Source organism: Manis javanica, chromosome 4 (assembly GCF_040802235.1).
Source record: "Manis javanica isolate MJ-LG chromosome 4, MJ_LKY, whole genome shotgun sequence".
NCBI classification, from domain to species: domain Eukaryota; kingdom Metazoa; phylum Chordata; class Mammalia; order Pholidota; family Manidae; genus Manis; species Manis javanica.
Genome location: NC_133159.1, coordinates 79,450,993 through 79,477,434, shown reverse-complemented (window position 1 = coordinate 79,477,434; position 26,442 = coordinate 79,450,993). Strand labels below are relative to the sequence as shown.

Below are 26,442 nucleotides of genomic sequence, written 5' to 3'. Positions count from 1 at the left end.
TAGCTCAAGTGCCAACTCCTGTATTAAAAACAACTCTTAGAAGTCCAAATTCATTTCTTTCTCTAAACTTTGACTAGAATAACAGTATAATATAGCTTACAGCATACAGTTCACTGGTTAGTTATACTCTTGGAGTAGAACTGAAATATGAGTGAGGAGAGGAAAAGTAAGGGTTAGAACTGTTTTTTTTTTTAGTTAATTGTAATTTTAGTGTTTAGAATGGCCCTTACAGCCCAAAGGAGTCCAATCTATTGCCAGACTTTCTTCTATAGAATATAACTTAGAATCAGCTACCCATTCTATTACTTCACCCCTTTCCCAATTCATGCCACTAACTTAAGCTGCATACATAAATCACATGTACTTATTCAAATAATTATAAAGCACTTACTCTTCTTTCATCAACTGATTTTGCTGCAAGAATCATTCCTTCCAAACACTTTGAAATGATAGGAATAACTTTGCGTTCTGAATCTGCAAATCCTCTGTAACACTCACTGAGTTTAATAGTCCTCCGTTCATCCATTTCTTGTAGTTGCTAATAATTAGGAATTGAAAAAAAAAAAGGAAAACTGAATTCCCTTTTTATTCTGAAGCAGCCACCCCTCCAAAAAAATTTAAAGAGTCTATCCAATAGTTTCATTTTAAACTTAATGGCTTTCCACAAATGCTACAAACTTATAATACTTAAACTTAAGGCCTGTTAAGTAGGAAAGGGAAAAAAAAATCAAGACTTTTAGCATGCACTAAAACAAAGTGATACTGGTTTTCAAGCTTTCTAAAGGAAACCCCCTACAGGCTACCAGCAACCTGCCTCATACTTTAGTCAGAGCAGCTGTTGTTAATACTTCTAAGAAAAGTTTCATCTGAAAACAAAATCTTGGAGTTTTTTTCCCTTTTTAAGCAGTTAGCCTATAACATACTAATCTGAGATTTCTAAGCCCTTAAATTAGTTCAGAATCCTTTGGTAAGATCTAGCTGGACCAAGGATCCATACCTAGTTGCATACCAAAAGGTATTCAAACTTAGCACAGTCTATAGTTTTGAGTAACTATCAAAAGGTTGGGGGCACAGATGAAAAGCAGGAAGCCAGAAAGTCAGAGTGGTACATATAAAAAGAAACCCCACAATTCAAAAATTCATTGGCATATGACACTAAGAATTATTCTGAGACACATGAAGCCAAATAACTTTAAGTCACTTTTTTTTATACTTCCTAGACCTTTCTTTCTCCTAGGAAACAGCAACATTCAAGTTCCCAAATTCCCACAGCCTTCATACTACTTTCTCCTCTTTAATTATTTCCCAAAACCTGGGAATTTATTTTTAGACCTCCATTTTCACAAAAGCATTGTTCCCGGCATCACAAAATGGAAAGACAACTCCATAGCAAGGTCCAAACAAAAGGATCGAAGGCCAACACACAAACAGTAGGTCATCTCCAAGTTAAGGTCTTTGCAGGATAGCAAGACTTAGCTAGTAAACCTAAGAAAGCTCCACAGAGTGAAGAGTGGCGGGCTGAACAGTCTGGATTAAAAGACCAGAATTTGACACCCATTCTAGTCCACCACCTCCACACTTCCTTTGTACTACTAACTTGCCTTTATAGAGGAAAAAAAGTGTATTTGGACTGACACTTCCCACATAAGCTCTACTTTCCCAAATACTACTTCCTTCAACACTGTTTTACTTAAACCCCTGTTCTCTGATTTATTTTCTAGACTAGGCAGTAATATAACTTAACCTTCACATAAATTCTGGGGTCTTTACCTGAGGCTGTTTGGCAACTGTTATCATTAAGCGATGATAAACAGCATTTATAAGCAAACTCAGCCTGAATTACATTTATGATCTGGCAGCTAGGAAGACAAGCAGGCCAAAACTGGGCTAGCAAATACATTTTATAAGACATTTCAGCCACTGGATTAATGCCAATGATTCTAGCATAGTGTCAAAAAGTTACATCCCAATTCTAGGTGAACAGATTACAAAATATAATTCCAATGAATTCCCTCTATGTCATGATACTTTATTATTTAGACAGTATTAAAATGTATTTAGAAAATGTCATTGTTTTATTGGACTGTTTTTACACTAATTATCTGTAGGAAAATTTGTGATTTCAAAGTGAAGAAAACTTTATTTTGCATATCCATCTATAAAGAAATTTCTCATCACCAATCTTGATGACTAGGAATCTAGAAACATTCTGACTGATGCTTGAATTTAAAATTTTTACATTTAAGGACTAGCTTTTCCAACTCTAAATCTACACCAATATCATATCTACATTTTACCTTGTAAATTTGAGGAATCACTATGTAGAAATGTTTGTGTTGTTCTCCATTAAAGTTTTGTAATTGTGCAGCATATTCATTTTTATTTTCATCAGCCATATGTGTACGTAGATTCAACTGGTGTTTAGCCTAGAGGCAAAATGGTCCAAATGAATACCAATAACATCAAACAACAAAATCGTAGCTAATTCACCTTTCTAAAAAATTGTCCAAAACTAGATTTTTTTCTAACTATTGATATCATTTAAAATTTAAAGAGATACTTGCAAATCTTATGGCCAAGAGCAGTCTCCCTATTGCAATATTCCCTTTCTCTTATCCCCTTGCAATAATCTTTTCAAATAAAGTTTCTTCTTACCAAATTCAGACTTTTTAAAAAAACTAAATAAATGATAACATTGTGGGTTGAAAAAGTAATCTTTTAATCAGAAAAGGAAAACAGCATCAGGAATATTTTAGACAGTTAAAATGTTAGTAGTAAAACATTTCTTTAAATATGATTTACTTATATCCAACTCAAGAGCCACAAGGAAAACAAATGATAAAAATGCAATTTTTAGATAACATAATATTCATTTCCATCTCTATGAAACTATGGTACTTTAAGGAATGCTTATTTAGAATAAAGTTCTGTTCATCTTGATCTCTTGTAGAAATGCTTTTCAAATGAGTCATACTAGCATGGTCTACACTGGTGAGAACATTAGACTACAAACAACATAAATCAATTCTAGATTTATTACAGGGGAATATAAACAAATTTCTCAATCATTCTAAAGTAATAGGATAAATAATAATAAATGAACTCAATTTTTCACAGTATTTATTCCAAGGAATAAATCGTGTTATATGAGAGTGCTTTGAAAATCGTAAAGCACCTATGAATACACTTCATTATTCTAATTGTAGTTTCTACAAATGCAGTTTGTAACCTTCTAATGGTAGATACACAGGTTAGTTCTTCTGAACTCAGAAGCAAACTGACCTACAGAAATATGTCATAGTCAAGATCTCAGGTATAGCCATAAAAATACATTTAATCCAGAGTAGTTGAAGATTACTATATATAATTACTATGGAAACTAAACACCATACCACAAACCATTCCTACAGAAAATACATTTGAAGTTCCAACCTGGGACCATAAATTCACATTCATTCACTCCTATTCCTTTTCTCCTTAACAGCAGAATTAAATCTAATAATTGATACAGATGTAGATGTACATTTAAAATACCACCAGCACAAATTCTGAGACACACATTCTCATACCATACCTTATGTGAAAGACAAAGGGATTTTAGTTACCATTAACTCAATGTGAGTAAATCCAAACAATGTGATTTACCCAGGAAGTTCATATACATTTAGGCTATCAAATTTAGTGTTGAAAACAAGAGAGGTAATCATACCCAGACTAATCAGACCACACCTTGCTTTATTATATCCAATTGAAGGTAACATACTTTAAGTGGGATATTAATTAATTAAAGAGTATCCAGAGAGGCAGAGGAAGATGGTAAAATAGAAGGTCACTGTGATAACTTCTTCCCACGTATATGCCACGGAAGCAACTACATCTAATACAATCAACACTGAAAATGACTTAAAGTCTGGCAGAACACACCTTCTACACTATGGAAAAAAAGAAGACCACATTGAGAAGGGTAAAGAGGCAGGCCATGATCAATTAGGATCCAAGTTCTTCCCCATCCCAACCCACAAGTAAGACAGAGAGGAATGGAGTAGGGAGGAGAAAAGTGCCCAGAAACCTGGCACACCTTGCCCTGGAGATCTGCTCCAAGAACACAAGTCCCCATACCACTGGCTTGAAATCAAAGGGGCTGGATGTCAGGGAGAGTTGGAGAGTTATGGGAAGCCAGGTCTCTCCGCTCCTGGAGGACTGGCACGCTATGTTGATCACTCAGACCCAACAAAGAGGCATCAGTTTGAAAGGAGATTTAATAACCTTGGGAATGTGTCAGAGAGAAAGAGGTCTAAATTTCTCTTTGGAGGAAAAAGGGTGAATGGACACCACTTCTCCAACACTTAGTAAGCCCAGCTTGTCAGATGCTTGCAGGAGGCAGTTCTGAAACTCTCCATCACCCCACTTGCTCTGCTCCAGCATCAGCCTTAAGACTTCCTCACCCTAAACACCCAGCCTAGCAATAGCAGCATCCGCCATTGCTGGGAGCCAGGCTGCGTGCAGGCTCCACCCACAGAACATGGCAACAGAGCAACCCAGTCATTAAGATCCACCAGCACTGCATACTGAAGCAAGAGCAATGGTGATCAGCCACTGTGACAGCCAAGCTGAGTGCTGACCTAATTCACAATCCGCCAACAGAAGCAGTGGCTCAGCCACAACAGGAAGGAGAACACAGCCTACAAGCGACACCACTGGAGCATCTAATTCTGGTGAGCAGGGGGTTGTGTACTTCTGGACACCACAGGACCCTACTACATAAAGCCACTAATTTCAAGAACAGGAGTCATAGCTAATTTATCTAATACATAGAAACACACACAGAGAACCAAACAAAAAAAAAGAGGAATAGGAATATGTTCTAAACAAAAGAACAAGACAAAACACCAGAAAAAGTGCTAAGTGAAATGGAGATAAGCAATCTACTTGATAAAGAATTCAAAGTAATGGTCATAAAGATGTTCACTGAACTAGAGAAAGCATAGATGAACTCAGGGAGGATTTCAACAAAGAGATAGGAAATATAAAAAAAGATCCGGTCAGAGCTGAAGAATACAGTAACTGAAATGAAAACTAAAATGAGGAAATTAATAGCAGATTAGAGGACACAGAAGAATGTATCAGCAATCTGGGAGACAAAGTAGTAGAAAGTATCCAAGCCAAGTAACAGAGGAATTTCTAAAAATGAGAAGATGCCTAGAGAGTTCTGTGACAACTCCAAATGAAACAACAGTAACAAAACGGGGGTCCAGGAAGAGGAAGTGAGAGAGAAAAAGGGAGAATTCTACTTGAAGAAAAAATAGCTGAAAACTTCCCTTACCAGGGGAAGGAAACAAAAATTCAGGTCCTAGAAGTGCAGAGAGCCTCTAATAACATGAAACCAAGGGGGTCCACACCAAGACACATTAATTAAAATAGCAAAGATTAAAGATAAAGAGAAAAATCTTAAATCAGCAAGAGAAAGGCACATAGTTACATATAGTGGAAACCCCCCAAGGCTAGCAGCAGATTTTTCAGCAGAAACTTTATAGGCCAGAAGGGAGTGAAATGAAATATTCAAACTGCTGAAAAGGAAAAATCTACAGCAAAGAAAATTCTATCCACCAAGTTTATCATTCAGAATTGAAGAAGAGATAAAAAGTTTTCCAGATGAACAAATGTTCAAGGAATTCATCACCATTAAAGTGGTCTTACAGGATATATTAAAGGTACTTCTTTAAATGGAAAAAAAAATTTTGAAAACAAACCTACAATAAAGGTAGCAGACCAATCACTTACAAAGCAAGTATGAAGTTCAAAAGACAAAAGCAGTAAAATCAATTATACATAAAAATTAGTCAAGGGATACACAAAATTAAAAGATGTAAATTAATTATGACATCATGTATATAAAACATGGAAGGGGGAATAATAAGATAGTACTTCAAGAATGTGTTTGAAATTAAGTGACCATCAAGCTAATAATACAGACTGTTATATATATATAGAGGCTGATATACATGAACTTTATGGTAACCACAAACCTAAAGCCTATAAAAGAAATGCAAAAAATAAATAAAAAGGAATCCAAGCACAACCCTAAAGAAAACTATCAAATCATAAGGGACGAGCATAAAAGAGGAAGAAGAGAAAGGAACTACAAAAACAACCAGAAAAAAATTAATAAAATGGCAATAAGTACATACCCATCAAGTAAATGGCCTAAATGCTCCAATCTGAAGACATATGGTATGGTAGCTGAATGGATAAAGAAATAAGACCCATGTACATGATGCCTACCAGAGATTCACTTCAGACCTAAAGACACATAGAAACTGAAAGTGAAGGGATGGAAAAAGATATTCCAAGCAAATAGAAGTGGAAAAGAAGCAGGATCAGACAAAAATAAATTTTAAAATAAAGGAAGTAATGAAAGACAAAAAAAGACATTAAGTAATGATAAAGGGATCAGTTCAATGAGAGGATGTAACAACTATAAGTATCTATGTACCCAACATAGGAGCACCTAAATATATAAAGCAAATACTAAAAGCATAAAAGTAGAAAGTGACAGCAATACAATAACCGAAAGAGTGTTTAACACCCCAATTACATCAATGGATAGATCATCCAGACAGAAAATCAGTACGAAAACAGAGGTGCTGAATGACACAGTAGACCAGATGGACTTAACAGATATATAAAGAACATTTGACTCAAAATCAGCAGAATACACATTTTCCTAAAGTGTGCATGGAACATTTTGCAGTTCACATGTTAGGTCACCAAACAAGTCTAATAAATCTAAGAAGACTAAAATCATATCAAGCATCTTTCCTGATGATAACAGTATAAAACTGAAAATCAATGACAAGAAAAAACTGGAAAAAACATAAACACGTGAAGGCTAAGAACATGCTTCTAAATAATCCATAGATCAATGAACAACTAAAAGAGGAAATAAAAAAATACATGGAGACTAATGAAAACAAACACAACAGTTCAAAATCTGGGGGATGCAGCAAAAGCAGGTCTAAGAGGGAAATTCAGACTGATACAGGCCTAACTCAAAAAAGAACAATCTCAAATAAACAATTTAATCTTACAACTAAAGGAACTAGAAAAAGAAGAAACAAAGCCCAAAGGTAGTAGGAGGGACATAATAAATATCAGAGCAGAAGTAAGTGAAATAGCCACTAAGAAAACAATAGGAAAAAAAAAAATAGATGAAATCCAGTGCTGGTTCTTTGAAAGATAAACAAAATTGACAAACCTTTAGCCAGGCATATCAAGAAAAAGAGAGGACACAAATAAAATCAGAAATGAAACAGAAGGAATTACAACCAACACCACAGAATTTGAAAGGATAAGAGAATTCTTTGAAAACTTACATGCCAATAAATTGGGCAACAAAGAAGAAATGGATAAATTTCTAGAAACATACAATCTTCCAAGACTGACCAAGGAAGAATTAGAAAATGTGAACAAACCAATTACTAGTAATCAAATTGAATTGGTAATCAAAAAACTCCCAACAAAAAAAATACTAGAACCAGATGGCTTCACAGGTGAATTCTATCAAACATTTTAAAGAAAAGCTAGTACTTGTCATTCTTAAAGTATTCCAAAAAATAGAGTGCTCAGAATACATCCAAACTCATTATATGAGCATCATTATTCAATAGTAAACCAGACAAAAAGATTACAAAAGAAAATTACAGACCAATATCCCAGATGAACAGATACAAAAATCATCAACAAAATATTAGCAAACCAAATTCAAAAATACATCATTCATCACACCCAAGTGAGATTCATTCCAGAGATGCAAGAATGGTTCAATATCCACAAATCAATCAATGTGATATATCATATTAACAAAACAAAGGATAAAAATCCTAAAATAATCTCAATAAATGCTTAAAAAGTATTTGATAAAATTCAACATCCATTCATGTTAGAAACTCTCAACAAAGTGGGTAGAGAAAACATACGTCAACATAATAAAGGCCGTATATGACAAACACACAGCTAACATCATTACTCAATGGCAAAAAGCTGAAAGCTTTTCCTCTCACATCAGGAACAAGACAAGGATGCCCATTCTCACCACTTTTATTCAACATATGAAGTACTAGCCACAGCAGTCAGGCAAGAAAAAGACATAAAAAGGCACCCAAATTTCTAAGGAAGATGTAAAATCATCACTATTTGCAGATGACATGACAGTATATATAGAAAACCCTGAAGACTATCACAAAACTATTAAAATAAAGGAATTCAGTGAAGTTGAAGGATACAAAATCGATACACAGAAATCTGTTGCATTTCTATATAATAACAACAAGCTATCAGAAAGAGAAATTAAGAAAGAAACCCCATTTACAACAGTATCAGTAAGAATAAATACCTAGGAATAAATTTTACCAAGGAGATGAAAGACCTGTAGTCTGAACACTGCAAGACACTGGGTGAAAGAAGTTCTGGCCATTCTGTTCACTGATCCATGTATCTACTGTTTTAAAACCCAGAAATAAACCAATGCTTACAAAGAAGACAAGAATATACAATGGGGAAAAGACATTCTCTTCAATAAATGGTGTTGGGAAAACTAGATAGCTACATGCAAGAGGATGAAACTGGATCATTGTCTTACACCATACACAAAAATAAACTTTGTGGATTAAAGACCTAAATGTAAGACCTGAAATCATAAAACTCTTAGAAGAAAACATAGGCAGTAAACTCTTGAATATCAATATTAATAATTTTTTCCTATATCCATTTCCCAGGCAAAGGAAACAAAAGCAAAAATAAACAAATAGGTCTAAAAAATTGAAATTCTGCATAACAAAGGAAACCATCAAAAAAATGAAAGGCAAACTGCTATGTGGGCAAATATATTTGCAAATGATATCCAATAAGTGGCTAATATCCAAAATATACAAAGAATTCATACAACTCAACACCAAGAAAAAATAACAACCCTAATAAAACTGGGCAGAGGAACTTTATTTTACCAAAGACAATGTACAGATAGCCAACAGGCACATGGAAAGATGCTTAACATCACTAATCATCAAGGAAATGGAAATCAAAACCATAATGAGATTATTACCTCACATCAATTAGAGCATCTATTACCCAAAAGACAAGAAATAACAAGTATTGGCAAGGATGTGGAGAAAAGGGAAACCTCATACACTGTTGGTGGGAATGTAAATTGGTACAGGTGCTGTGGAAAGCAGTAGGAAGGGTTCTCAAAAAACTAAAAATAGAAAATACCATAGGACCCAGTAATTCCACTTCTGGGAATTTACCTGAAGAAAATAAAAACACTATTGTGGTACATTTGTGTGTGTGTGTGTGTACATACATATATGTACATATATATATACATACACACACACACACACACACACAATGGAATGTTACTCAGCCATAAAAAAGAAAATCTTACCATTTGTGACATGAATGGACCTAGAGGATATTAGGTTAAGTGAAATAAGCCAGGCAGAGAAAGACAAATACCATATTATTTCACTTAAACGTGGAATCTAAAAAACAAAACAACAAACAAAATAGAAACGTACTCAGAGACACAGAGAATAGACTGCTGGGGTTGCCACTGAGAAGGAAGGGGCCAGTGAAGTAGGTGAAGTGGAGAAAGAGGGACAAAACTTCAATTGTAATATAAATTAGTCATGGGGATGAAAGTACAGCATAGGGAATATAGCCAATCATACTGTAATATCTTTGCATGTTGACAGATGATAACTATACTTCTTGGGATGAGCATTTCATCCCAAAATTAATGTAGATTGTCAACTCACAATATTGTACACCTAAAACCAATATAATATTGTATACCAACCATACTTCAATTAAAACAAAGGGTATAAAGGAAAGTAGTCATATTGAAAGGTAACCTGAAATGATTTCACATGTGGAATATTGAATACAATAAATAGTTCATCTAGGAGGTAGAAAATATCTACAAATATCTAAAAAGGCATTATGAGAAAAACTAGACTAATATTTTTCTAATACCTCAGAGAAACTAAAATTGAACAGGGAGACAAGTGGGTCAATATAAGGAAGTGTTAAAGTTGGGGATAAAAAAATGAACAGACTGCTTTAAGACAACTGTATTTCCAATGACAGGGGAACTTAACTATCATTAGAGGCTTAAGTCATTAAAAATAGGGTAGAGAAGATACAAGCATCACAAGTTATACTATAAAACATTTGAGGTAATTGTAATCTGGAACTTATTTATGTAATTTTAGAGCTTTTCTTTTTTTAATTGGTAAAGGAAATGAATGGCAGAAAAAGTATTCCTCTCTTTCTTCTTTTTTCCTGTTACGTCTCCAGGAAATTGTAAAATCCCAAGGAGAAAATACATGAATATCTTTGTATACACAAAAATATACAGTAAGGTTCATCTGTATTTCAAAATCCCAACATTTCAGCACTATGTCCAATGTTCCAAGATAGCATGTAGCAGGGGAGAAGCAGCAGCTAAGCAGCAATACTTACAGGACTGATACTACCAGAGTTATGTTACAGAATGGCCCAGAATAAGTGAGTGACAAGAGAGGGTCCAGTTTTCCAAAATGAATGAGTAAATAAACAGACACTCTAAGAGCTGATATCACCTACTTCCAACAGTTTTATCATGTTTCCCTTCTGGAAAGTTGGGGAAGCACAACACCCAACCACCATTTGCATATAACCATCAATACCCCTTAGAATTTCAATCCTATTTTGGAATTGAAATTCTATCCACTTCTGCAGAATTGAATAGAAGCTCATTTCCAATAGCAACTATGTCTTTCCTATGCATTCTGAATGCAGACAAGATATTTAACATAAATTAATACATATTAATTACTTTCTTAGACTAACATGTGTTAACTTAAGAGTATGCAAATATTTTGTGTATTTTAGATTTAGACACACTGTTTATCTTGGGGAAACAAATAACCAATACAAATACTTTAACTACTCTGAATACGCAAGTAATAATATTTTGGTATTAAAGTTGGTTAGTATTATTTCTTACCTTTTCAACATCTGCCTTGGTTGCATTAGTATCATTATCCAATCTTTCATAACTCTGTTGTGCCTTTTCTGCCTCTCTACATTCTCTTTCAAATTTCTTTTTACTCTGTTAGAAAAATTTAAATATCACAATGAGAAATAAAAATAGATGGTTAAAAAAACAACTTTAAAATGGTGTCAGTGTGTATTTTGCACAATTGAACACCAGAAGTAAAAATTTTTCTAAATTAGAAATTTTACTATTACATTACAATCAATCCATATGCCTTAAATACCAGACATAGAAAGTGAAGAAAAAAAATCATAGAGCACAGGCATGACTATTTATTATATATCTCATCTCTTCTCAATAAGAAAAAAAAATCATATATATTTTGTAGTTTTTTATTATAAGCCCATCCTCAGCAGGACTTTTGGTTAGGTATTTTGTGGGTTTGGTTTTATAAATTTATTTGTTTGATTTTGGTGTTTACTTATTTTTTGGTGGGATCCCAATATAGCTCAAGATGTGGAAATACCCCTCCAGAATAGTTTTATATTGTTTCTTCCAGGAATTTCTTTTCTCTCTTTAAAAATTTTTTTAATGTAACTCAAGTTGCTATGACTTTGTAAAAGCTATTTACAACTGAGGCATGTGACATGTATCATATTTCATTTACTGCATACTTTTTTATTCCTGGAGTATCTTTTTTTAAAATTTGCTTAGTTTTCAATGTACTCTTCTCTAATTCAACCACACTTTCCCCAGTTCTTGAAATATCTTCTCAGTTTATTCAAAGACACTTAGAATTCTATTTTACCTTTTTTTTTTTTTTAAATAAACTCTCTCCCAAATACTTTTGACCTGCTGAAATTTGGACTGGGTGCCAAAACTACGCCTACTGCATAGCTGTTACCTTGGCATTTCCCTTCACCATTTTCCTGGGGGTTCGTTTCAACCTCCCTTGATTTGAATCTTCTACTTCCTCATTTCACACCTTTCTTTTTCTTAGTTCATTTTCTTATTTTGCTGCAACATATTAACCAGTAGCTTCCTAAAAGGTTTGTGAGAGATAATTTTTTAAGTTTCAACCACTGAAAATATCTTTACCATCACTGTTTATTGGTAAAATTTGGCTAGATATGAAACTCTGAGTTGACATTGTCTTCCCTGAGAAATGTTAAAGTACCAAGACACTGTCTTCAAGCTTCCTAATCCCATTCTGACTCCTGATTCTTTTCATAAAAGATGTTCACTTTCTGTTTTGTTTTCCTCTCTGGAGGCTGGTAGGATATTCTCTAACTGTTCTGAAATCTCATGAAGATATGTCTTGTGAATCCACTGTGCTGGGTACGGATACCTAGAAAAACCCTTCCCATCTAGAAACATGTCCTTTCTATCCTGGGGAAATCTTGAATTATTTTTGTCTGTCCATTTCTGTGTTTTCTCTTTCTTAGGATGCTTATTATAAAAATAAACCTATAGGACAAGTACTCTAATTTTTTTATCTTTTCTCTCATATTTTCCATCTCTGATGTTTTGCCCTACATTCTGAGAAGTTACTTAGATTTCATTCTCTTCAATGAGTTTTTCATTTCTGCTGCCATAATGTCCTTTTTTGTTCTTTGTATGTTCCTTTTTTTAATACTATCTTCTTCCCATTTCATGGATATAATATCTTCTCGATTCCCTTTGAGAACACTAGTAATAATTTTGGGTGTTTTTTGGGTGCTTGTTTTTGCTTTTCAATTTCCATTTCCTTTCACAGTCACTGTTTTTTCAAAACTGGTTTTTTCCCTGCATATTAGTTTTGTTCTCTGGTGTTTGCATTAGATACTTTCTTTAAATGTCTAGGATCCTTACCCATCTGATCTTATTTTAAAAGCCCACTGAAAGCCTTGCAGGTGGGGCTTGTGGATTATGGTCTTTTTCCTCTAGGGTGGCATGGCCAGGCAGTTCCTTAGAGAAACCCTGGTATCATTTTCTATAAAACCTTTCCCCTCAAGCTGGTTAGATGCCTCAGAGGAGATTCTTCCAATTTCTTGCCTGGAGAAATACATACCTTGCTACCTATATTCTGAGAATTCCTTTTAAGAAAGTAGAAGATTTCAACATTTTGTTTACCTAACCCCCTCATTAGAACCAGTTACGAATTCCATTCCTTGTCTTGGGTATTACAAAACTACACATATCATGCACATTTGCCTCATAACTACAAGGTCAAAGGTTTAAATTTCTCATTGGATACCTCCCCACCTTTGATCTTCAGACAGAGATAAGTCTCTTTGCTGTCTCCTCTGGCCAATAGGCAAAGTTCTTACAGTCTACCTTCCACTAAAGATTTAGTCCTTTGAAGGTGTGAACTTTATACAGAGGTATCAGTTCCAACTCTCCACAACATACAAAGCTAAAACATAACTCTGTCCCTGTATGAGTATTAAAATCTAAGCCCTTAGAGCAAGGTCTAGTAAGCCACCATATCCCAGTATCTCTGCCCCATTTTTCAAATGCCACTGTATCGGTTCATGTACCTATTAATCTGGCTTTTAGTTTACCCTTAGTTTTTACAAGTCAGGTGTGTTCCTTTCCTTCAGGCAGCTCTCATAAGAGAAAGGAAAGCTTTCCCAGTAAACCCCCAGCAGACTTCCTCATGAGTGTCTTTGACAGGATTAGATTATTTATAAAATATAAGCAATACTAAATATAGAATATTTTAGCTATTTTATCTAGGTATTTGTAGCCAAACATTTTCTGAGTTAGCTCAGTTTACCATATAGCTAGAACCAGACATACCTGCAATTTACATAAAAAATGTGCTCAGAAATTTTTCATAAAATCCTTTAAATGTACTTACTATTATGATTAGCATGAGACATCAAATGAGACACAATCTACTCAAAGCACATACATATATCTGAATACACAGAATATCACTTTCCTGTGACAATTATGATTAAATTTTTACATTAAAAAAAACTTTCCAAGTTTAATTCTCTGAAACTCAGGTCAGAGCTGTTTTCAAGTTAGTGGCTACAAATTTGGAAGCAATTTGAGGTTATTTTTATATACAAAAGTATTATAATATGAGGTATCTTATTATTTATGAAAAAAGCCTGCATTATTTCCTTGCAACAGCAAAAAAATCACTAGTATAATAATACTAAAAATACTCCTTCCCTGAAATTATACTATAATCATTGTATAATATAGTCATATACTGCAAAAGATTCTCCTTTATTCATCCTTTATGTAGCAGACTAATCAACAGCCACTTCTCCTCTCCCATCCTTTATTAGAAAAGCTCACTTCCCACTCTAGAGGCTGAATAGCTGATACTTGCTTGACCAGCTTCCCCCAAGCTGGCGCACAGTCAAGTAATCTAATCCTGTCAAAGACACACTCATGAGGAAGTCTGCTGGGGGTTTACTAGGAAAGCTTTCCTTTCTTGATAAAAAGAAACAGAAGAGAAATGCCCCCCTTTTCCTGCTTCTGCATGAAGCTGAAGGAGGATGTGGGACTTGACAGTGTAAGTCAACTACTGACCATAAGGGAACAAGCTTGAGGAAAAAAGTCAGTATAGTCAAGATGGCAAGGTGGATAGACTGAAAAAGAAGGCTTCCTTGGTGACCATCACTGAGCTACTGACCAACCCTGGAACTGCTCCATTTCTGAGCCCCAGTATAAACTTGTATGCTCTTTTACTTAGAGCTATCTAACTGACATACCTGGCATTTCTGATGCTTCTATCTCCTTATTTTCTGACCATTTCCTTCAAATTTTTTTTTCACAGTCTACTCTCTTCCACCCTCATCATAAATGATAACTATTATCAAGCCCACCATCTAAAATGGTGCTCCCTATTTTATTTATCCTGGAGTTAATAACTCTCTGTAATTTTTTTCTCAATTTTCAATACTCTTTGTCACTAATTTAACCGGTCTCTCCCAGTTCTTTAAATGTCTTCTCAATTATTTCAAACATGTCAGGGATTTTACAATTTCATTTTCTTGATTAAACAGAAAATCACGGAATTAGGAAATGAGATCTTACACATATTTCTACATATCACAGAGAAACTATATTTGTCTGTCTCCCTCACTAGACTGCAGGCTTCATAAAAACAAGAACCATGCCATTACTCACTTTTGTACCAGGACCCAGTACATGTCAAGGATGCCTTCAATAAACACGAGTTGAGCTGAACTCACCTTTGTTTAATGGTAATGCCTTCAGGAAATCTCTCCTACATTTTTTGATGCTTCTTTCTTATGACCCCTATAACTTTTGCTTAATAACTTCCAACTGTTCTAAAGGCAAGTCAGCACATATTAACAGGAATTATTTATGCCAACACCAACACGTTTTTAAGGGGATCAATGGTTCATAAGTGTAGGAGTCTGTTATTCTGTACAAATGAAAAGGCGCTAGTATGCACACACGTGCACACACACACATTCATTAGGTGTCAGATACTAAGAATAATTAAGTCAGTTGAAAATTTAATAAATGTAAACACTCCCTAAAAGTCTTACTGAAACCAATTAGAAAGAAAAAACAAAAATGAAAACAGACTATTAATATACCTAAGAATTTTCAATCAGCAATGGTGATTAGATTCTTACATTTATGATGGTTACATAGCAGAAATTTAATCTAAACTTCGAACACTAGCTTTTATAAAGAAAAAAAGGCTGAATACAGTGCAGATATATGCTTGAGGTTTTTAACTCAAACTTGAAAGTTCTTTTTCCAACAAACTGATTAATTTAATTTGAAAAACTCCTTTCAGCCTAATTTTCAAGGAATACACAGTGTCCTTCATAAAAATACACAGGAAATGAATAAACTACTTGCTAACCTGAGGATTCAAAAAGAATATTAATCTTATACTACAGAACATCATTTAGTAGAGCATTTTAAGGAAAGGAGACAATATGTTCCATGTAGACCTCTTGTTTTTCAAATGATTTGCAAGCTAGAACACTTTAGAATGAACAAGCATAGTATTAAGTACCCTTGGAAAGTTTTTAAAGTAAATAATTATTACTCTTCTGTGATTTTGGCCTATCAAGTATCTGATTTCTTACAATGGGATGGTCTATGACCTGCAGCCTAGTGGTAAAACATTTACATTATTACAGAAATCACTGAACCAGAAGAAACATTTCATATAATCTAGTCTACTGTCTCCATTTTTTAAATGCTAAAATGAAGCCAAAAGAAATCAGGTGCTAAAAAAAAGGTATTACTAGAATCTGGGTCCTCTCAGTCTCAGTCAAATAGTCTTCTAAGACATCACTATTTCCCTATCATTATCCTCTATCAATATTTTCTAACACCTACTGCAAAGTCAAAAAGAATCTTCCTTAAAGTTTGCAATTATCTGAAGATTATATAAAGTTGATACAAGATAAAACCATACAGAAAAAAAGAAAATGACAAAATGACCTCACATTCTCTACTTATACCTATGTCAAACCATGCATACATTGAAAAAATATTAAACTCAAATAAGTATGAAGCATAAGAGAATTAAGGGCTAAACAAGCTTATAAAATTTTATGTTAACTAACCATGAAAATATTATAACTCACATTATCCATCTGTTTCCAACACATATCAAGGTATTGTTGAGCTTTTCGTCCCTCTTGAAGATGCTGAAGATCATAACCACCACCAAAAAAAAAAAATTATATTTAAATACTAAATAAAGTCTGAAGTCCCAAAAAGGCTTTCCATTTTATTTTTTTTCAAGGTACCAATTATGTAACTCCATTGACACTTAGGAAAAGATTAGTAGTAAAGCAAAACTCTCTAAAATAAATTTTATAGGATGTTATGTAAATACAGATAAAATCTCTAGAAAAATACATGACTGTCTTGCACAGGGGCTGACAAACGTTTTCTATAAAGGGTCAGATAAATATTTTAGGCTTTGCAAGATACATGTTCTCTGTTACAAAAATTCAACTCTGCTGATATAACACAAAAGCAGCCACACGCAATACAGAAGTGAAGGAGTTTTGAGTCTATTCCTATAAAACTTTATTTTAGTCACTGAAATCTGTAATTCATACAATTTCCACATCATGAAATATTCTTCATTCAATTTTCTTTTTAACTATCTAAACAGATAAAAACAATTATTACTCATGAGAAGTAGAAAACAAAAAACAGGCAGTAAGCTAAATCTGGCATATGGGCTGCAGTTTACCAAATCTTCATCTTAAATCCAAAAGGACTTGGCATGAGTATCTTGAGACAATTTTAGCTAGGATAAATTATTGAAATAGAAAACCAGATTATATTGTACATACATTATTTTAAAAAGCAAAGTACTTTATTTCTGTGAAAATACTTCATATACTATTGTAACTGGATAGAACAATAAAAATTACCATTTTTCTTTCGGTTTTCAGATCATGAGCATATCTCATTAATTCGCCATAAACTCTGTGTGCCATTTCTTCTGCTACTACTTCTCGCTGTCCTGCATAGTCATTTAACTCATTAAGGATGTTAAAAAAGGCTATACACGAGGTGAACCTGATAAAAACATATTAAAAATTAGTGAAATTTATTTTTATTTTCATTATAAACATTTTTTGTGAGTTATGGATTAACCCTAACACTTGACAAATTTTAAAATACTTGACCTAAATCTAGCTACTAGATCTCAATTTACTTTGCACAGGAAGAATCCTGCATTTAACTCAAGTTTACATGTTTGTATTCTTCAAGGAGTCTTAATTTATAAATAAAGGGATATTTGGGGTCAAAAAATAATAAGAATACTACCTGCAGGCTCTTTTGGCATACTAGAATCTCTTAAGTTGCCAACTGATTGGCCTGAGCTTGGGAATGAACTTGAGTGGATTCCTGGGCTTGGCAGCTGAACCTGCTGCAGAGATGGTGTACTTGGTCTCAAGTATAGAAACTACCATCATACCACTCAAATGAATCTCAATGGCTGATTTATAGAACAATTTTGCTATCAGCTCTGGGCACAGCTGCCTGTATGTCTTCCTACATCCTGAATGGAAGCGAAGTGCCACTATGATTGGCACCAAGAGGGGTAAAAAGGGGTAAATTAAGGGTAAAAAAATGTGTGGAGGGAAAGAGAAACAAAATCACTGTATTAAAACGTACAGCTCTTCTTGAATACACACTATGGGGACACTTTTATAGCTTAAGGAAGACAGCTAAGATAGGGCTCTGTCAACACTAAACTTGTGAATCTTAACAGACAGTAACACAGAAAGTTAAATCTAGTCTTAAAACGTTTTTTTTGTTTCCGCATTTTATGGCCTTCCACATGTCCCTGTATAAGACTGCCAGAAAACTCATAGACAATTCCAAATTCCAAAATTACCCTGAAAGCCTCACTCCTTTTTGTTATCCCAATGACCTGAATTGTTTTACTACTTGTAAGAGTTAAAGCCAGAATCTAAAAGGCTGACAACTACAAAATGAAGTGTGGAAAAAATACCCTTTTCTTGTGGAAACTAAATCACTCACATGGAGTCCCAGTTCACATCTTACTTGGAAATCCACACTTCAACTATTTTTAGATAACTATTATCAAGCCCACTGAATATTCACCCTTATAAGAATAAATAGTAGTTCCTTCTTTCATAAATACTGTAATGTTTTTATTGAAACAAACTTATAAAAAATCTTTATAGAAAAGCTAACAGCATGATTATTTATTTTACTAAGTAACAAAAATATAAGTATTTTTTAAATTTTTAATATGCAATAAACAGGTGATATAATTTACCTTGGCTCTTCATCTTTGGAGGAACGTTTGGGACAGTACTTCTTAACCAGATTTCTACAGAAAGAAGATTTTTAAAAATTTTAAGTAATACTGTTGTTGAAATATTCTAAAAGTTTCTAATTTCATTAAATCAAGAATTTAATGATATAAAACAAGACAGCAACAGCATCATCTATTAGCATTAGCGTCATAATGTATGATCATTACTTACATTTTGTTCTTAAAACCTGCAGAAAGAAATGTTATTTCTGTGCTTCTATGAGTATAATCATAACAATGTAACTGATTATGCTATCAAATAAAAAAGAGGCAAGAGGAAGAACAGAAGAAACAAAATAGTGTATGAAACTGAGTCATGGCAGAAACACATGTACTTCAAATATACTTCAGTTGAAGTACCATCACTACTTTGTTTTGCAAATCAGAGATTTTAATACTAACTATGGTAAACCAAAACAGAAGCTAAATCACTAACAGGATAAAAGAACAGTTGATCATCATCCTCCATAACTCTACTTTTTTATGAAAATCATTATGTAACCCTTAATCTTCTCTTTTTTAGGCAAATTAATTACATTTGCACTTGTTACTCTCTTTGCTTGCATCTGTGTCTTTTCTTGACGTTTTCAGACTAGAAAGCTAACTCATTTCAAAAATCAGAGACAGACTAGTACAAGTACTCTGGAGTCAGACTGAACTATATGGGTTTGAATCCTAGATGTTTTGTGTGGCATCTATGTGACCTCAGGCAATTTACTTACCTTCTCTGTGCCCAGTTTTCTATAAATGGCATTACCTGTACCTACTCCATAGGGTATGGGAACTGAAGTTGATAGTATTTGTAAAGCGTTTAACACAGGGCTTTATACCATGCTCCCAAAAGTATGGTCCATGGGCCAATAAAGGTCTATAAGACCATTAACAACCCACAAGCTGAGCACACAAGAGTACATTTATGTCTGTTGAATCTACTAGATTTATAAATTAATAAAATATAATAAATATTAATAAATTCATAAATTAATTTAAAAGTATGGGCCTATATTTTAAATCTTTTTGTCATTTTTTCTAATTTCTATTATTATTTATAAAAGCTTCAGTATACAATGGATCAGAACTTAGTAAGAAACTAGATCATCATCACAAATAATGAGATGCACTATTTTAACCTATAAGCTTTTAAATAACAAATGGTCCTATAATCTTTCAAATAAATACTATAGAGGAATCGCTGTCTTAATATTCTCAGATTACTATCAATTAATTTCACTTAATTCAATTTATTCATTCTACAAGCAATTGTCTACTAAGTGCTACACCTTTACATGACATAATACGTTAAGGACAATAAAAGATTCTGTAGAGGGCTTCCCCAGAGGAAGGCTTAAATTTCTGATTCCCTGACTTATCCTAAAGAGGTGAACAGGGGTGCATGGGTGGTTCAGTGGTAGAATTCTCTAAAGAGGTGAACAGGAACTGGGCAACTGAAAAGCCCTGGGGGGTTCTAAATAGAGAAAACCTAATGAGCAAAGGCAAGGAAGTAAGAGAAAAAAACAAGGCATTTATGAATAACTATGAATGGGTTCATCTAATGTGAGCTGCTGGAACATCTAACGTGAGTCAGAAAATGGCAAAGCAGTTAAAGTGGGAAAGGTAGATGGGGGACCACAGAGGCCATTCTAAGTCATGCAAAGGCACTCGAAATACTTTTAACCAGTGGTTCTTAGTCATGGTTACCTCAAACATCATTTGGTTACACCACCAAGTACCATTTTTATGGATGAATTTATTAATTCAAACATCAGCAACTCTTCTACGTTCTACATGTTAATTATTTCAGGTACTGTATCAGCATAAAGAAAGGGATGAATCATAGCTAGCAAACTCACAGTTACTTACAGTCCTATCTAAGAAAGAACTCAGAAAGGAAAATGGGAAAGAGATAATGAATAACTCAAAGAATTAATTAGAATAGACAAATCCACAGTGAGACTTTGAAAGTAGATTACTGGTTGGCAGGGCCTGAAGGAGGGCAAATGGGAATGACTGCTGATGGGTAAAGGGTTTTTTTGGGAGAATGTTGAAAATATTGTAAAATTAGATAGTGGTTGTGGTTGCAAAACTATGTGAATATAGTGAAAAACACTGGCCTATATACTTTAACAGGGTGAATTTTATGGTTTTGTGAACCATACTTCAATAAAGTTGTTACAGAAATGATAATAGCTATTGGATAAGCAGCCCATCCGCCACAGGACATCAAATCCAACGTCTAAAATGGAGTTTATAAACTTCTAAAAATAAGTTATTTTCTTGTATCAATGGCACCACCATTCACCCAGACATTTAAACCAAAAATCTGGCCATCATCTCACACTTTATCAAGTTTCTCTCACCTTAAGATGTTCAAGTCCTATAGATTCTATTTTCTAATAAACTCTTTTTTAAGTTTTAGTGATAATTTTTAAAATAAAAAGAAAACTTATGCAAGGAGAAGCCCCTTCTTCATACTTTTACGGCTTTGCAGGATACAGATGTGTAAGGACAGGATGACTGAAGCTACTACAACATCTTGTAACCATGAATGGAAAGACCGAGAAATTCACAAAATGCCCTGTCACCACTAAGCTCTATAATCCTCCATTTCCAAACTTCCTGTTACTTGAGAAGAGTCTTACCTGAAGGTGAGTGCCTAATTTATTTAGCTGTTCTATAGAGACATATAAATGTCCTATAGAGACATGGAGTTAAAAACTGGAACTCTGAAGAAACTTCTGGGATCAACATATGGATGTGAATCAACATATTCGAGGACAGTAACAAAAACAGCAGAAGCTACCATTAGTCAACCGTATATTACTTGCCAACCTCTATGCTAAGCACTTTATAGATAATCTTATGCTTACAACAAACCTGCAAGCAAGTACTGTTTTTATTGGCCCTATTTTACAGGACTCAGACACATTAAATACCTGGTTCATAACCTAGTGAGGACAAAGCCAAAACCCACCTCAAGTCTGATTCCTGTCACAGGAAAAATAATGAATGAGAATGAGGTTACCCAAGAAGTATGAGATGAGAAGGTGGCTAAAGATAACCTAGGGACACATATTTAACAGGGAAGGAAAAAGAGCTGCTTAAGAAGATCAATTAAGGATGAGCAGTGAGGTAGACTAGAGGTAAACAAACTGCACAGCTGCTTGTTTTTGTAAATAAAGTTTTACTGGAATACACCACACCATTCATTTATGTGCTGTCTGGGATTGCTTCTGCAGTACAGCAACAGAGCTGAACAGCAGCATAGTTGACAAGTTGTGACATAAGGCCCAGAAAACCAAAAATATTTATTATTTGCCTTTATAAAAAAAAGTTTGCCAACTCCTGAGGTAGGTAACTCAGAAAACCCAAGAAAGCATATCACTGAAGACAAGGTTTTTTTTTAAGTTCTAAGAAGACAGAAATAGTCCATTCAAATAGATAAAATAAAACTGGTACCAAAAATATTCATGGAATTTAGCAATTATGAAGTAACTGATTATTTAATTAGCAGTATGGTTATTATAACCACAATCTCCAACCTATAAATGGGATATATTCTAGAAATTACTTTTAAAGTCAGTGATTTTTGACCATGAATACATGAGTTACTTTAAACAAATACAAGTTAAACTTGGGCAAAGAACATTTTAAATGGCAAGTATTTCAAACTTTGAATGTACTTCTCTGTATCAACATTTTAAGCATGGTTTAGTGGTTTAGGCGATAGTGGACATCTGTTGTTTGGCTACCTGCATCACTCACCCTTCCTTCTTCTGTAACAGCTTATGGCAAATGCACTACTGCTCATCAAAGTCATGATATTTCATATACTTCCCCACTTCTTTGGTTAGTCCTGGACGATGTGGCTAATTCTAATGGGCTATCTGCTCTGTATTAAGTACTAAACTGAAGCATTAAGAACTTGTGCATAACACTCTGGGCTCCCTCATTCCTTGCTGAAGCAACTGTGGAGGCTTCATGTTGAAATGAAGAAGGAAATAGTCTGGATTCTTGAGTTACCACATGGGCTACCCTTGAGAGTTATCACCTGGACTTGGAGATGACTTTGCATGAGCAAGAAATAAGCTTTTGCTGTATAAAGCACCTGGGACTTGGGAGTTATTACACTAATACAGTCTAGCATATCCTAAACTACAGTTCCTCTATTATGTCTATGTAATTGTGATGGGGCTGGCCACATATTATGGTCCAGGAATACTTACTCGATCCAGGCCTATTAATCCAGGCCAATGAAAGTCAATCCTAAAATTTCTGTTATAATTCTAGGGAAAACAACATCTCTTTCTGCTGAAGTTATTGAAGCACATAATCCTAGAACCATGCAGGAAAATTCTACTTGAAATCAAACCAATTGAGAGGAAAGCAAAACAAAGAGAAATTCTTAACACTTCAGAGTACCTAGATCTCTAAACTTTTCAGCCACATATAAGCCAATAAATCCCTTTCTTTGCTTAAGCCAGTCTGTGTTAGGCTTCTGATACTTGAAAGAATTATTACTACTGCAGAGTTTAACCACAAAAGTCGTAACACAGCATCAACAACACTAATTTGAACTTCAGATTCTGGGATGAAGAGCACATAATGTGCACAAGAGGGAAGGGGAAAAAGAAGAAAGTAATATTAATTTTACCTTCTGAGCATGCAAGGTTAGTCCTTAGCAATTTTTTAAAATCAAATCTTGCCTCTCTTTCTGTAAAAGTCACCCCTCCATAGACAACTCTGCCCAAACCCCAAATATCCAGATCCCTCAAAAACAGTACACAAAGCGACTGAAGACCATCTAAGCAATCCTGCCACTAGAAAAACTACAGCATGGTCTAAAATATCATTTTTATATTTCACCAAAATAAAACTTTTGTGCTAGGAAAACGTATGTTCTGGATGAAGACACAATGAATTATTAATAGTACTCACTTCTAGGAAGAGGGACTGGGCAGGGACTCAAATCGAAATGTTACAACAATCAGATACCACTTTCTTAATTTTTTTAAAAAAATTAATGCTAAAAACAAAAAAAGAACGTATCCCTAAAAGGGGCTGATCTCAGGCCTTCAATCTAAAGTTACAAAAACTCATTCAAAGGTGTAAATGGCTATTAATTCCCACAAAACCCTGCTTTGCACTTTTAATGTAACAGGCTTATTAATAGAACAAATAAATTTCAGATTGCTTATCTTAAATATATAAATCATAGAACATTCAGGGTCCTCCTAAACTAAAAATATTTTAGGCAATTCACATCTCAAGAAATCTGCCCTTAGTGTGTTGGTTCCCCTAGGCTATTCTTTTTCAAGTCTTTTCCTCGCTCCTAAGTCCAGAGATCTTCCAAGTAGCCAATTATAACAGCAATTTGTATGTTAAGACATATTTTTGAGTAGTGTTATAAGTCAGGAAATAACTGAAATAAAGTTTTATACACACACAACCCATAGGATATGAAGGGTCCCCACCAGTAAGATGGCAAACTTCCGGCTTCTCTTCGGGGTCCTCAGTTCCTGCCGGCGCCACCTGAAGCCCAATCACCTCTCACCCCCCTCCCAATCCCAGCACCTAGCCACCAGCCACCAGCCCCGTAGAAGTGACACCTCAATCAATTCATGCCCCTTCCTATATAACGAGCACCTTTCCCTAATAAAGCGGAACTCTCCGGTGAATTGCTGCTGTGTGTCGCTCCTTTCCTTTCATTGGTGCCAAAACCCGGAAGACGGGACACCCTACCTGGGGGCCCCGTCTTCCCCCAGACACCAGCAGCAGCTTGCCCTCGTCCTCTTTTTCCGGCGCTGGCTCATCACACTCACCACTCCTCTCCGGCCTTTAGGTAAGTTTTCCCCCCAGAGCGGGCCACTCTTCCCCGAGCTATCGCACTGCCATTGACCGTGATCATCTGGCAAGGCCCTGACGCTCGGGGATAAGGAGGGAACTCTCCCCGCCTCAGGCCTTCACGGCTGCGGCAGACCCTCAGGCCCCTCCCCAAACAGCCATAAATCCCTGCCTCAAGCCTTTACGGCTGCGGCGGACGCTCAGGCCCTTCCTCCGACAGTCATAAACGCATTCACCGTCCCTTCCATCAGTACTGAAACTTTTTAAGCAAAATTTCCCCGGGGTGGGCCACTCTTCTCCGAGCTATCGCAGTGCCATTGACCGTGATCGTCTGGCAAGGCCCTGATGCTCGGGGATGAGGAGAGAACTCTCCCCGCCTCAGGCCTTCACGGCTGCGGCGGACCCTCAGGCCCCTCCTCCGACAGCCATAAATCCCCGCCTCAGGCCTTCACGGCTGCGGCGGACCCTCAGGCCCCCCCCTTAAACAGCCATAAACGAGGTGACTCCTTTGCGGATGAAAACGCTCCCTTTTCCCCCCACCTCCTCCTTCTGTTCCGTCCGCTGAAATCTGTTCTGTCTGCCGAAAACGCCTAGCACTAGGTACCTCGTGACTCCGGCACTCTGCCTTCTTAGGGAAGTCTGGGTGACAACCCACACTTCCTAAGAAATCCCGACTCATATACGAGTTTCCGCAGACCACCAAGGATCATCGGGGACGCCCTTTGTCTCCTTGCGGTCTGCTTCCAGTCCGAGGATCTCCGTTCGTCTTTCCCTGTTTGTCTCCTTCTCTGTCCTTTAGCCATGGGAGCCTCCTCATCCCTCCCTGAAAGTTCACCTCTTGAATGCCTGCTTAAGCATCTGGCTACCCTCTCCCTGACACCTGATATAAAACCAAAACTTCTCCGTAAATATTGCTCCCAACATTGGCCGACATACCCCCTAGACAATAACAACCAATGGCCCGCAGGGGGAACTCTTGATCCTAACATCACTCGCATCTTTTTAACTACTGCCAGCGCCTGAAAAAATGGAAGGAGATTCCCTATATCGAAGCTTTCCACCTCCTCCTCTCCCCGCCCCCTCCCAAGTTCTCCTAGCCTGAAAGCCGCTGCCCCCGTAGAAGCCTCCCGTTCACTCCCTTCCCCTTCTTCTCTTACAACAGCCCTTCTCCCTTCCTCCCCCATCTCACCTCCTCCGCCTTTGTCCCCCGCAGATAAAGCCTGAGCCTTTCAGCCCCCCCTTTAACTAGGGCCCAGGGGCCTCCTCTGTCTTTGCCCTCATCACCTATTTCTCCCCTGTTAGGGACCGCCTTTGTCTTCTCACATGTTTGTAGGGAGAATGGGAAAGTGCCTTCCCCCATGTCTGAACGCAGCATGGGAAAGCACAAGCTAGAGAACAACCCGTGCAGTCCTTAGAAGTTATCTGTCCACAATAACATATCTTGCCAAGACTCCTCACTCTGAAAACAGGGAGACCTTGAAGATGTGTAGAAACACTGCCCCTGCTTCTAGCTATGCCCTTCCCCCACTAGCCGATGTGGCTAGAATAGAGAACAAAGAACATTCTGTTTACGCATTCCATAAGCAATTAACTGGAGCCCTGCTGTAGCTCAGTTAGTAGAGCATGGGACTCTTAACCTCAGAGTCATGAGTTCAAGCCCAACTAAAGCAGCAGAGGCAAGCAGCTGGGCTGCAGGCTGGCAACACGTGGGTCTGATTCTATCTTTCTTTCTTTTCTTTGCCCCCCGTCCGCACTT

The 26,442-nt window shown here is 35.9% G+C and overlaps 1 protein-coding gene across 4 annotated transcripts in view; it reads right to left on the bottom strand.

Annotated features, from left to right (window-relative positions):
- Positions 1–26,442, bottom strand: part of FNBP1L (formin binding protein 1 like) — a 157,270-nt gene that overhangs the window by 19,771 nt on the left and 111,057 nt on the right. For all 4 annotated transcript variants that reach the window (XM_036998082.2, XM_036998084.2, XM_073234309.1 and 1 more), the window contains 6 exons: positions 18,807–18,860; positions 17,425–17,572; positions 16,621–16,683; positions 11,048–11,152; positions 2,298–2,426; positions 392–538 (listed from right to left, as the gene is read on the bottom strand). In XM_036998082.2, coding sequence (XP_036853977.2) covers positions 392–538; positions 2,298–2,426; positions 11,048–11,152; positions 16,621–16,683; positions 17,425–17,572; positions 18,807–18,860 — 646 coding nt within the window. The remainder of the gene's footprint in view (positions 1–391; positions 539–2,297; positions 2,427–11,047; positions 11,153–16,620; positions 16,684–17,424; positions 17,573–18,806; positions 18,861–26,442) is intronic.